Here is a 12,703-nt window from a genome sequence, read left to right as displayed (position 1 = left end):
GCCGGAGAGGGGGAAAGAGGTGGGTGGGTTGGGTCAGCGATGCGACAGAGGGGGAGGGATGAGAGTTTCTGTTTGCCTTTTATTTTATTATTATTTTTTTTTTCAAAATTCAATAATTTTTTTTCTATTTTATATCATTTTTATTGATGTTTTTATTATTTTTTGTTCATGTGGCTTTTTTAAAGGCAAGTCAACGTTTAGTGGTGGATCCGCGTGTGCCATGTCAGTACCATGTAGGCATTTAACGGTCTTCCTAACGGTCAGACTAACGACGGAGGTACTAAGTTGACGAAATATTGAAGTTGAGGTACCCGAATGAAAGTTTTTGAACGAGAGTTACCTAGTTGATAAGTGATGTATAGTTGAGGTATATAAATGAAATTAACCATTTTTTTAATATAGTTTCAGTGACTAATAAAGATTAAGAAATCAAAAAATTAAGAAATCAAAAAAGATTAAGAACAAACCAGCCGATCCATCCCACGCCATCAAACCATCAATCTAGTAAATCAATTCCACAAAAGTAAAGAAAAACCGGTAGATCAATCCCAAGCCACCTTGGTACAGTAGAGAGAAGGAGATTGAGAGAGATTAATCCCAACCCGGTGGATCAGTCCCAAGCCACCTCATCCAGCCACTCTCTCTCTCTCGTCGCATCTCCCTCTCTGTCTCACTCGCCGTCGTAGATAACCGAGAAATGTTGCGGTTACGAGCATTCCGGCCGACGAATGAGAAGATCGTGAAGATTCAATTGCATCCCACGCATCCATGGCTGGTCACCGCCGACGCCTCCGACCACGTCTCCGTTTGGAATTGGGAGCATCGCCAGGTACCTCTCTCTCTCTCTCTCTCTCTCTTCCTCTTTCTCCAGCTTTCCATTTTGTTCGCTTGCCTGTTCGGTGTTCAACTCTGCTGGATTTTCTCAGGTGATCTACGAGCTCAAAGCTGGTGGCGTTGATCAGAGGCGTTTGGTCGGCGCGAAGTTGGAGAAGCTAGCCGAGGGGGAATCAGGTACTGAATCATCAAATTCAGTTCAATTTTGGCGCTGGTTATAAATTTCTAATACCTAATTATAGAAATCTAAGTTGCAGAGTACCTAAAAAAAGCTTTTGTAGAAACATTTTTCAAATTCTTGCGTCTTCTAACTAAACTTACATCTGAACATTTTGCTTGAAAATCAATGCACAGCTCTTCAAGTGACCTTGGATGTTGCCGTCTTTTAATTATTTTGTTTGGTATCTTTAGCGGGAATTTTGACCGCATATTATGATATTTGCACAACAGGATAGCTAGTGTGACTCAGTAATTATTTAAGATTTCCAGACTTACACCGGTAAACCAAAGAATTCCAGCACATGTTATTCGTTTTTAAATAAATTTTGTGTGTAATTTATCTTCTTAACTGTGGTTTTTGTATGTGGTTGATAGAGCCTAAAGGGAAACCCACAGAGGCCATGCGTGGAGGGAGGTAATAGACCACTGCAACTGCATTGTTTTTTGTTTTTATTCTTTATTGAAACCTAAACACACACTGAGGGCATATGGTTCCTTGAAGTGTTAAGCAAGTAAACTTCTATGACGATGATGTGCGCTTTTGGCAACTTTGGCGCAACCGCTCTGCAGCTGCTGAGGCTCCATCAGGAGTCAATCATGGTGCATCAGCTTTTAGTTCTCCTGCTCCATCAACTAAAGGAAGACATTTTCTTGTCATTTGTTGTGAAAACAAAGCCATATTTTTGGACTTGGTGACAATGCGTGGCCGAGATGTACCAAAATACGACCTTGACAACAAATCGCTTCTCTGGCAAGTCTAAGTTTTTCTTATTATATTTGTTAATTCACTGAAAGAAGTAGCATTTATAATTCCTCAAAGTTGTTTTTGTCTTCATGCAAATGACATACTTGGTGCTATCTGTTTCTTTCTTTCCCCCCTCTGGCTGTTGTAGTATGGAATTCCTTTCTAGAAGTGCTGTTGATGATGTTCCTCTTGTTGCTTTTGGCGGATCAGATGGTGTTATTAGAGTACTTTCAATGATGACATGGAAGGTTTGCATTTTTCCAAATTGTCTATCATGTTAAATATGAATATGAATGTCCATTGCTTTGTGTGATATATGCGTTTCCTGCAGCTTGTAAGAAGATACACAGGAGGTCATAAGGGATCCATATCTTGTTTGATGTCATTTGTGGCTTCTTCCGGTGAGGTAGATTTTTAGTTCTTAAAGATGAAATCAAGTTGCCTTCTTATATGTGTTTGTGATAGCTTTGTTTTGAACCTTTTTCCTTTTTCAGTCTTATTCTGAATGTTCAAGTACCATAGTGGGGTAGATGTATGATATTGATCGTACCTCTGAAGCTTCATAAAATGTTATTATCTCTTTGTTCTTCTTGCTCATTTTGATAGCCGCTTTGTGGAAGTAATTCTTCATTCAATCAGCAGCATGAGCTGAAAAGTGTGGGAATTGGGATGCTGGGAATGTGCAGATACGAATGCTCATGTGTTATAGATATAAGTACTATATATATGTGTGTGTGTGTGTGTGTGTGTGTGTGCATGCACACATGCTTTTAAGTGCTTCTATCTTCTGTTACATTCTCTTTTTGCTATATTTAAACTTGATTGCAGGCACTACTAGTTTCGGGGGCTAGTGATGGCTTGCTAGTAGTTTGGAGTGCAGATCATGGTCAAGATTCGCGAGAACTCGTACCCAAGCTAACTTTAAAGGCAAATATCTCCTTTTTATCACTTATTTCCCTAATTTTTGTCTGTCCACAATTAGAATAGATTACCGATGAATTAATTTATTCCATATTATTCTTTCTAAGTTATATGTGGTTCTCAAATCTAGCCTGATGGGTGTCGTCATTATATTAAAATTTATATAAGGACAATCTGACACCATGTTGGGTCTGAAACAGATCTAAGATGTCCAATATTGTGATTTTGAGACAATGTAACACCTTACCAGTGCCTAATGTTGTCCATCAGAGAAAAAAAGGTGACTTGAAGAAATTGGATTTTGATGATTTCTTTGTTTTATTGAATTAAACTTTTAGCTTCTCTATGGGCATTTTAAATATATTCCTTTTCGCGTATTTCTTCTTCATTGGGGGAGGGGGGAGTTTTGAGTTGATTGTAATATGTTTTTATGGGTGAGGAAGGAAGATGCTAACCTGGATTTGATGTCCTTCTCGCGATCCTACTTGTATTTTTCTTCCATTTTATTAATAAAGTATGTGTTTCTTATTAAAAAAAACCTTTGTTATTGAAGATCCATGAATTGACATATTTTTTTAGAGTTACTCTTTTTCAACTCTTTCATTTGTGTATGCATGAATGGTCGAAGCTTTATGCATGCACTTTTGTTTGATCATATATAAATGCAGTATAAATTCTCTTTCACTGAATTTGTAGAACTAATGGAGATTTGATTATATACAATTATTTTATGATACTTATAGGCACATGATGGTGGGGTTGTGGCTGTCGAGCTTTCTAGAGTGATTGGAGGTGCTCCACAGCTTATCTCAATTGGTGCAGATAAGACATTAGCTATATGGGACACAATTTCTTTTAAGGTGTTCTAATATTCAAGAAAAGACTCAAAATTTATTTGAAAAGCATTTCTCCTAACTGAATTGCTGTTGATGACTAGCATTTTCCTTCTTTTTAATTATATATTTTGTCTGCTTTTCTCTTTCAGGAGTTGCGGCGTATTAAACCTGTTCCAAAACTGGCTTGCCACAGTGTGGCATCGTGGTGCCATCCTCGTGCTCCAAACCTTGATATATTGACTTGTGTCAAAGATTCCAATATATGGTATGCATAAAATTTTCTTTCTAGTCGTATGCATTACAAATTTCCAGCGGTTCATTATTCTTTTTAGCTCTACAAGAGTAGATTTATGATGCTGACCAAGAAAAGTTAGATACATATTGGTTATGAGAACTGTGATAAAAATAATTTTTTTTTTTTTTTTTAGTTCTTTATGAAGGATATAAACGAGAATTGTTTGGAAATTTTCTTAGGGCTATCGAACACCCAACTTACTCTGCTCTCACAAGGCCGCTGTGTGAACTTTCCTCACTAATCCCTCCACAAGTAATCGCACCCAACAAGAAAATTAGGGTAAGTCACTCTTTATTTTATTTTATTTTTTTATGTTTAACTTTAAATAATTCATAGCAGATGTTTAAATCCAGGTTGTCATCTTTTAAAATAGGAAACCTCAGTCCATTGTTTGATGACCTATGGACTTGTCTAATGTCAAGAAATGCAAATGTTTCCCATTGTTGTATGGAAATATTTTGGTGGGCTTTTGCAAATGCTTTTCCTATTATCTTACATACCATTTTTTGTTTGGTTGGTCTCACATTTAGTTGCTGCCTAAGAAACTTCAGGGCATGGATGGTAAACATAGTTGTAAACTTCATTAAGTGAGAATCTTGTATAGGATGCTGATGCAGTAAGTGAAAGGCACCTTAGAATTAACAAACTAAATAAAGGATAAATGGAGACTCTTGAGTGACTTAGAAAGCTCTTGGGTAAACCATACTCCATCTTGACCATGCTATATGAGATTGTGGGTCTCTACAATTCAATTTACTATTATTGCACTGCAAATAGACATATAGCATGTGTTCAATATGACCCAGATTATTACTTGTGAATCATTCAAGAGTGGCGATGCTTCTATCTGACGCATTTTTGGACATTGCCAAGGAACTCCAGAGTTCTTGTCTTGGAAAACATCATTGCTTCTATTGTTCAATCTATATGGTAAATTATATAATTTGTTTTAGGAGCAAGTCCTGTTTTCATTGTGGTTTTTGTGTAATAACTCCATTGGGAGCCTAAAAGAAGCACATGGATTTTTGTTGTGTGTGAGACCTGCTTCAAAGTAAGATTAAGTTCCTCAATTATTAAATTAGAACTTAGAAAGCTGGAAATTAAAAAGAGAGCTTTGAACCACTTGCCTTGTACTGGAAAGAACATTAAATTGCAATGCAAGTAATGCACCATTTTTACAACCCTTTTAAAATAGTTCTGGCTTCATAAAATTGTCAAAGTCTGTTTTCAATATTCAGTGCTAAAATTTTGTCAAGTTACTTTCATAAATCAATTTCACTCATAAGTTGTATTGCAGGTATACTGTATGGTTGCACATCCTTTACAGCCTCACCTGGTAGCTGTTGGAACCAATGTTGGTGTCATTATTAGTGAATTTGATGCAAGATCTCTTCCAGCTGTAGCTCCGCTACCAACACCATCAGGAAGTAAAGAGCATAATGCTGTCTATGTAATTGAAAGGGAACTTAAGCTACTAAACTTTCAGTTATCCCAGACAGCAAATCCATCTCTGGGAAATAATGCTTCTCTGTCGGAAACAGGAAGGCTTAGGGGAGACTCCATTGAAACGTTACATGTCAAACAGATTAAGAAGCACATTAGTACTCCTGTTCCACATGATTCCTATTCAGTCCTTTCCGTAAGCAGTTCGGGAAAGTAAGTTGCATCAGGCACTGTAATTGCGGTTTGAACTACATTTGTTTTCAAGCTTTGTAGGGGCATTGTTAGATGATAGCATTAGTGTTAAATTCAATTAGTTATTCATTCATCTTGGGTTTATGCCTATGTAATGCATATCAATCAGCCTTTTTATTGAACATTCATAGCTGCAACCAATCAGTGCATCTTGTTTATTATGCCTATCTTCAACTTATCATGCTTTTTGGTCTATTGTTAATTGGAGCTTCAGTACTGATAATGGTAATGATTATTTCTACATATTGCAGGTATCTTGGAATTGTGTGGCCGGATATCCCTTACTTCTCTATCTATAAGGTTAGTGATTGGTCTATTGTTGATTCAGGCAGTGCACGACTTCTGGCTTGGGATACATGCCGTGACAGATTTGCTATTCTGGAATCTACATTACCTCCTCGAATTGCTGTAGTTCATAAGGGGGGTTCATCGAGAAAAGCAAAAGAAGCTGCTGCAGCTGCAGCACAAGCTGCTGCAGCAGCTGCTTCTGCTGCATCTGCAGCCAATGTACAAGTTCGCATCTTGCTGGATGATGGCACATCAAATATTTTAATGAGATCTATAGGTGGTCGCAGTGACCCGGTATTTATTCTGTTCTGATCGGTCTATCGTTATAGTCATTTTAGTTATGACTTTTCTTTATGTATTTTAAATGCAACTAACTGTGCCATCCACCATTTTACTCTTCCAGCTTGTAACATGTTTCTGATTCTATCCATGATTCTATTAGATTCTGTGTAACATGTATCATTGATGGACTTGTCCATTGAAGTTTTGGTGTAGAATGTGTAGTAATGCTTGCATGTTAGGGTTCCTTCTAACTCAAAATTATATCTTCTAGGTCATTGGCTTGCATGGAGGGGCACTTCTTGGTGTTTCATATCGAACATCTCGGAGAATCAGCCCTGTTGCTGCAACTGCTATTTCAACAATTCAATCTATGCCCCTGTCTGGATTCGGAAGTGCTGGTCTTTCTTCTTTTTCCACTTTTGATGATGGATTTTCTTCTCATAAATCTCCAGCTGAGGCTGCACCTCAAAACTTTCAGCTATACAGGTAAGGATGTTTTCTTTTTTCCCTTTTTCTTTCTTGTATTGTTGGCCATACAGGTAAAGATTATTGTGTGTGTTTCTCTAGTGAATTTGCATGTTATTCCCAATGGCCGATGCTCACCAAAAGAATTTGCATGTTATTTGTTTCATTTAAGTTACTAGGATATCATATTTCTTCATTCATTTATGGTTTATGCTAATGTAGATTTATTAGATATAGCTTTCACTTGTTGTGGTTTAGATAAGGTGAGTCAAGCTTTTGCCAACCTTACCCAATTAACTCCCGCGGTGTGTTTGATGGTTATAAAAATTTCTCACCACTCCTTAATTGAGGATGCTTGGACTTCTGCTTTCCAATAGTGCTTGCAGATAATGCTATTTTTCAGAGATTTATAAAGTTTTTAGGTTACTTGACTGCAAACTTGTCTTTCCTTCACCCTCCTGCCCATGTCAGAATAAAAGCGTTTCATGTTGATTGCTAAAGGGTGCTTAGGGCTGCATGTTTCATTAAATGTTTTTTTGAAAAGGTATATGAATATAAGATCTTGATAAGCTTTCTGTTTAATCTTGAGCAATTCTAAAATATGCAGTTGGGAAACTTTTCAACCTGTTGGTGGTCTACTTCCCCAGCCAGAATGGACAGCATGGGATCAAACTGTTGAGCATTGTGCTTTTGCATATCAAAAATACATTGTCATATCTTCTTTGCGCCCACAATACAGATACCTGGGTGATGTTGCAATTCCTTATGCTACCGGTGCTGTTTGGCATCGGCGACAATTGTTTGTGGTTACACCTACAACTATTGAGTAAGATACAGTAACTGTCCTACAACTTCGGTCTTTACATTTATAACAGGATTTTGGAGATAGATGAGAAGGGGTTTTTTTTTTTGGGAAAAAGATAAGTTATTAGATTTATTGTCAAAAAAGGAATATTGAAAGTTATACACACAAGTTAATAGAAGATCTGGATTTCTAGTAACTTGACTTTTTAAAAGCTTCTAAAACTACATGTGGACCCACTCAACAAACTCAAAATTGTCAAAATTGAAAACAATGCACAAAAAAGTTGATTCAATTCATGCATCATAGCCCTTGGTTGGAGAAAACTCAAACTCAGGTTTCAGAATGTTGAGGCATAACTGTGTATGAATTCAGGAAATTGGAACCTGAGTTAACTTTGCTTTTGGAAGTAACAAGACCATCATATGTATGTGAGTTATATGCCAAGTGTCAAGAAAGTTGTTGTCTTTCAACTCGATCTGCCTTGTCATGCATTATTTGGACTCCTTTGCTTTAGCAGATAAGAGCGAAGAATATGAATTGTAAATTGAATTGATACTAGGGCATTTGAAAATGTTGTAACACATAAGCTGTGCCTTTTTGTTATGCTGCACTTTCCAGATGTGTTTTTGTGGATGCTGGAGTTGCACCTATTGATATTGAAACCAAAAAGAGGAAAGAGGAGATGAAGCTGAAGGAGGCACAACAAAGAGCCATTGCTGAGCATGGTGATTTAGCACTAATTGCAGTTGATGGTCTCCAATCTGCTACACAAGAAAGGATAGCATTGAGGCCCCCAATGCTACAGGTAAAAGAGTTGCATTTTTTCAGTTTAATTCGGAGTTGGTGCCTTCAGTGAAAGCATCTGATATTTGCGTCAAGTTTTTTCTGGAAATTTCTATATGTCAATTTGGCTTAATTTTTATGGAATTGGGCATATGACTCATACAATAAAAGTTGGCTAAAATGGGAATATTCTGTCCCTTGGTTCTAAGAAATGAATTACTTATGGTATATTAAACTACTTATGAAAATTCCAGTGAACAATTTTTTATTGGCAACAAAATGACGTTTTTTAATTGACCATTTAAGTTTTGGTGTTCGATTTTTTACTCTTTAATCCATATTGTATTCTTCATCTTTTATAAAATTTGCATCTTCAAAAATTCTGGTGTCATTTTTTATCTACTTTTTGAGTTTTTATGAGCAACTTGACATAGGATTTTAATAGCTTAAAAGTTGCAGCCAAACTATGATTGTTATTATTTATTCAAAATCGTATCGCTCTTTTGATTAAGATGCCATAATTTCTCCTTTTAACATTTTATTTTTTTTCGTTTTAGGTCGTGCGATTAGCCTCATTTCAGCATGCTCCATCTGTGCCCCCTTTCTTAACATTGTCGAAACAATCTAGAGTTGATGGGGATGATTCGGGGATGCCAAGAGAGACAGAAGAAAGAAAAGTTAATGAGGTAGCTGTTGGTGGTGGAGGGGTCTCGGTGGCAGTTACTCGTTTTCCAACAGAGCAGAAACGACCTGTGGGACCTCTGCTTGTGGTGGGTGTCAGAGATGGTGTTCTTTGGCTAATTGATAGGTAACGGGCCCCCCTTTCAAGAATCAAGCTGTTAATGCTTATATGCTGTTAATTAATGATGTTCATAAAACACATACATTGTATGAGCTCTCTTTCTGATAAGTATACGAATGTGAGCATAAGCAATTTCCTTTCTTTTGTTCTGTTTTGTCGTCATATACATATACAAGGTACCAGCAAACTAGAACTCCTAGAATAGTAACTTTTTATGTTACTTCATAGATTTGTGACTCTTGTCATTAAGTTGGATGGGGTTTATTAGGATTCCCAATGAAGTCTTAAATAGGAAAGTAAAAAAGATATAAATACCCCTCTAGTCAATAAATTATCTGCAAAACTTGTTCAGTTGGCTTGCCTTGTTTCTCTATTCTCATTCCTCAAGGCTACGTAGAAGTTTAACAATTTTTTTATTTGACTAGCTACTGCAACTAATTCTATATAAAAAGATGTCCAGGTATTACTTTCATATCAATTGGAAAAATGTCCTTGTATAACTTCTCAAAATCTTCCTGGCAGATACATGACTGCTCATGCCTTATCCCTCAGCCATCCCGGGATCCGTTGCCGGTGTCTTGCTGCTTATGGAGATGCTATTAGTGCTGTGAAATGGTATCAATCTTTCTCTCTACAGTTTTATACAAATTTAACAATGATTTTTTATGTTACATGTTAATCTCTTATGCAGGGCAAGTAGGCTTGGCAGAGAACATCATGATGACTTAGCACAATTTTTGCTAGGCATGGGTTATGCTACTGAGGCGCTTCATTTGCCTGGAATATCTAAGAGGTATGCCCTGTAAAAATTCATCCCCTTATGTGTTCGATATCACAGTGCATACTGTTGCTCATTTTTGTTTTGTTTATTATTTTCATTTTGAGGGGCTTCTTTTCTTTTGTGTCAAGTATATAACAAGTATTAACCTATACATGTGATGATACCTGTATGTGTTTACGGGTTTATATGGTTATTTCAATTTTTGGTTGATGTGTCTGTCTGACAGACTGGCACTTCATTTCTGTGTAGATCCTTTTCTGTTATTATAGTTTTAGCAAAAGGCTTTTCAACTCCAAGGTTAATGTGTTCCGAATTGTAACATGCAAGCACATCCATTCCATCTCATTTTGAACCATATATTTGCTATCCATATTTTGTAGGTTGGAGTTTGATTTGGCCATGCAGAGCAATGATTTGAAAAGAGCTCTTCAGTGCCTTCTTACAATGAGCAACAGCAGGGACTTAGGGCAAGATAATAAAGGATTTGATTTGAAAGACATTCTAAATATAACAACTACGAAAGAAAATATATTGGAAGCTGTCCAAGGAATAGTGAAATTTGTAAAGGAGTTTTTGGATCTTATTGATGCTGCAGATGCTACTGGACAGGCTGAAATTGCTCGGGAAGCTCTTAAGAGGTTGGGTGCTGCAGCTTCTGTAAAAGGAGCTTTACAGGGTCATGAATTAAGAGGACAAGCTCTGCGCTTAGCCAATCATGGAGAGTTGACACGGCTTAGTGTATGCTGTCCACATCTAAACTTGCTTTTCTTGCATACTAGTTCTGATTTGTTTGGCTTACACTACGATAACTAAACATTGTATGCAACATATGATCTGTCGTTGTCCCTCTATTCATAATTGGAACTATGATAATGTCTCTTCTTGCATGCTTTACTTTCTCTGAGCAGTTTGAACTGTTTGATTTAGGTTTGCTAAAAATTTCGATTTTTTTGTTTGATTTTTTTCTTAAATAAATTTTGCTGCTCTTGCATACTGCCCTTGACTCCTGGATTGTTCCTTTGATGAATATCATTGGTCTACTCTTGTCTTTGCCGTTTTCCAGATTACTTTTATCAGGGATTTTCTTTCTATTTTCATATCATACTTTCTAAAAACAGTTGTATGCTACGCAGAATCTGGTGAACAATTTAATATCAGTTGGCTCCGGGCGTGAAGCAGCATTTTCAGCTGCAGTTTTGGGAGACAATGCCCTCATGGAGAAGGCTTGGCAGGAAACTGGAATGCTTGCTGAGGCTGTGCTTCATGCTCATGTCTGACATTCTCTATATTGCTTGTACATGTACTTCTGAGTTTATTACTTCGACCTGACCTCCTCACGGTTATTTGTAGGCTCATGGGCGACCAACATTGAAGAACTTGGTTCAGGCTTGGAATAAAATGCTACAAAAGGAGGTTGAGCACACACCAACAACAAAAACGGATGCTGCTGCTGCATTTTTGGCTTCTCTGGACGAACCGAAGCTTACAAGTTTAGCAGATGCTACCAAGAAACCACCAATTGAAATTCTTCCTCCAGGGATGCCGTCTCTTTCAGCTCCTCCTCTTTCTGTTCAAAAGAAACCAGGTCCAGGGGGAGCTCAGAATTCACAGCAGCAACCAGGTAAGCCATTGCTGTTAGAAGCATCTCCTACTACCACACCAACCCCTTCAGGTGCGCCACAACAATCAGAATCTGGTGAACCCGCATCAGGTGATAAACCTGCTGATTCATCATCAGAGAGTAACCCAGCTAATCCGGCTCCGGTTGCTCCAGGAGAAAGTGCCCCAGAAACTTCTACGAGTAATATGGCACCATCAGATGCCTCGCCCCAAGTGCCACAATCAGAGGTCCCATCCCAGATGCCACTATCAGAAGCCCAACCTCAGATGCCACAATCAGAGGCCCCATCCCAAGCGCCCCAATCAGAGTCCCCATCCCAAGCGCCCCAATCAGAGGCCCCCTCCCAAGCACCACAATCAGAAGTCCCATCCCAAGTGCCACATTCAGAAGTCCCATCCCAAGCGCCACAATCAGAGGCTCCATCTCAAGTGCCACAATCAGAGGTTCCAACTCAGACGCCATCATCAGAAGCCCAACCCCAGGTGCCAGCGATTAAGGAAACCAATGCTCGGACAATAATTTCAACAAGTGACCTGCTTAAAATGTATCCCTAACAACCTTGAGCCAGAAACCTATTGTGTCTGTCTCAGGCCAATGGCAGAAATTCTAGTGATTCATCCAGTAGAAGTCTATGGGATTTTTCATATAACGGAACCTTGGTGGTCTCTTGTCCCGTGCATTGACGGGCAAAGGGTGTTTTATTATTTTGTATTTTGTAATGTCTTTATATCTTGTAAGCTTTGGTTTTTTGTTTATTTTGTCTCTATTCTCTGTATTAATTTCGGTATTGTTCATTTGTTTCTTAATGTTGATTTCAAATGATTTGTACCTAGGGCTCACCAAATAGCCCAAGGCCCGAAGCCCACCCGAAGCCCGCCCGGCCCATTGGGCCCGAAGCCCGATTTGGCCCGACATTTGGGCCGGCCCGGCCCGGCCCGAAAATTTCTTGGGTTGGGCTTGGGCCATCCCCTTGAAGCCCACGGCCCGCCCAAAGCCCGGCCCGAAGCCCAAAGCCCAAAGCCCGTTTAATATCTTCAATAAAAAAAAATATAAGATTTTGGCTATGTTATGAATTGAACTTGAGACCTCATAGAACAAATTTCAACTCTCAACCAACTGAGCTGATTAGTTTATTTGTCTAATTTGTGAATCATAACATATTTAATAGGTTTTTCGTTTGTTTACTCTAATAAATTATTAATATGCTTATTAAGTTATTATATAATTCTATAATATTAGTAAATAGTAATAGTGTAAAGTGTAAACTATACTATGTAATACCATAAATAATAAACTTTGAAAATTATATACAACATTACAAATTTACAACT

General features: G+C 37.9%; 1 protein-coding gene across 2 annotated transcripts; it reads left to right on the top strand.

The window, feature by feature from the left end:
* The first annotated feature begins 495 nt into the window (after positions 1 to 495).
* On the top strand, positions 496 to 12,127 carry LOC147273369 (Transducin/WD40 repeat-like superfamily protein). 2 transcript variants are annotated; one of them, XM_086257121.1, is made up of 21 exons: positions 496 to 829; positions 927 to 1,011; positions 1,429 to 1,468; positions 1,556 to 1,804; positions 1,947 to 2,046; positions 2,130 to 2,204; positions 2,627 to 2,725; positions 3,463 to 3,579; positions 3,705 to 3,820; positions 4,030 to 4,129; positions 5,148 to 5,506; positions 5,797 to 6,127; positions 6,387 to 6,601; positions 7,188 to 7,406; positions 8,004 to 8,190; positions 8,726 to 8,976; positions 9,493 to 9,585; positions 9,662 to 9,763; positions 10,132 to 10,489; positions 10,885 to 11,022; positions 11,102 to 12,127. In XM_086257121.1, exons 1-21 carry the CDS (start codon positions 698 to 700, stop codon positions 11,924 to 11,926), a joined length of 4,191 nt encoding a protein of 1,396 aa, XP_086113247.1. In that variant the 5' UTR covers positions 496 to 697; the 3' UTR covers positions 11,927 to 12,127. The 2 variants fall into 2 exon arrangements, with proteins under 2 accessions (XP_086113247.1, XP_086113248.1); XM_086257122.1 differs by lacking the exon at positions 496 to 829 and having other exon boundaries at positions 937 to 1,011; positions 1,624 to 1,804.
* The last annotated feature ends 576 nt before the right edge of the window (positions 12,128 to 12,703 follow it).

The sequence above is a fragment of the Dryas octopetala genome, chromosome 9 (assembly GCF_963921425.1).
Source record: "Dryas octopetala chromosome 9, drDryOcto1.1, whole genome shotgun sequence".
Taxonomy (NCBI): Eukaryota; Viridiplantae; Streptophyta; class Magnoliopsida; order Rosales; family Rosaceae; genus Dryas; species Dryas octopetala.
The sequence above is the reverse complement of the archived record's forward strand: the minus strand, read 5'-3'. Positions and strand labels throughout refer to the sequence as shown.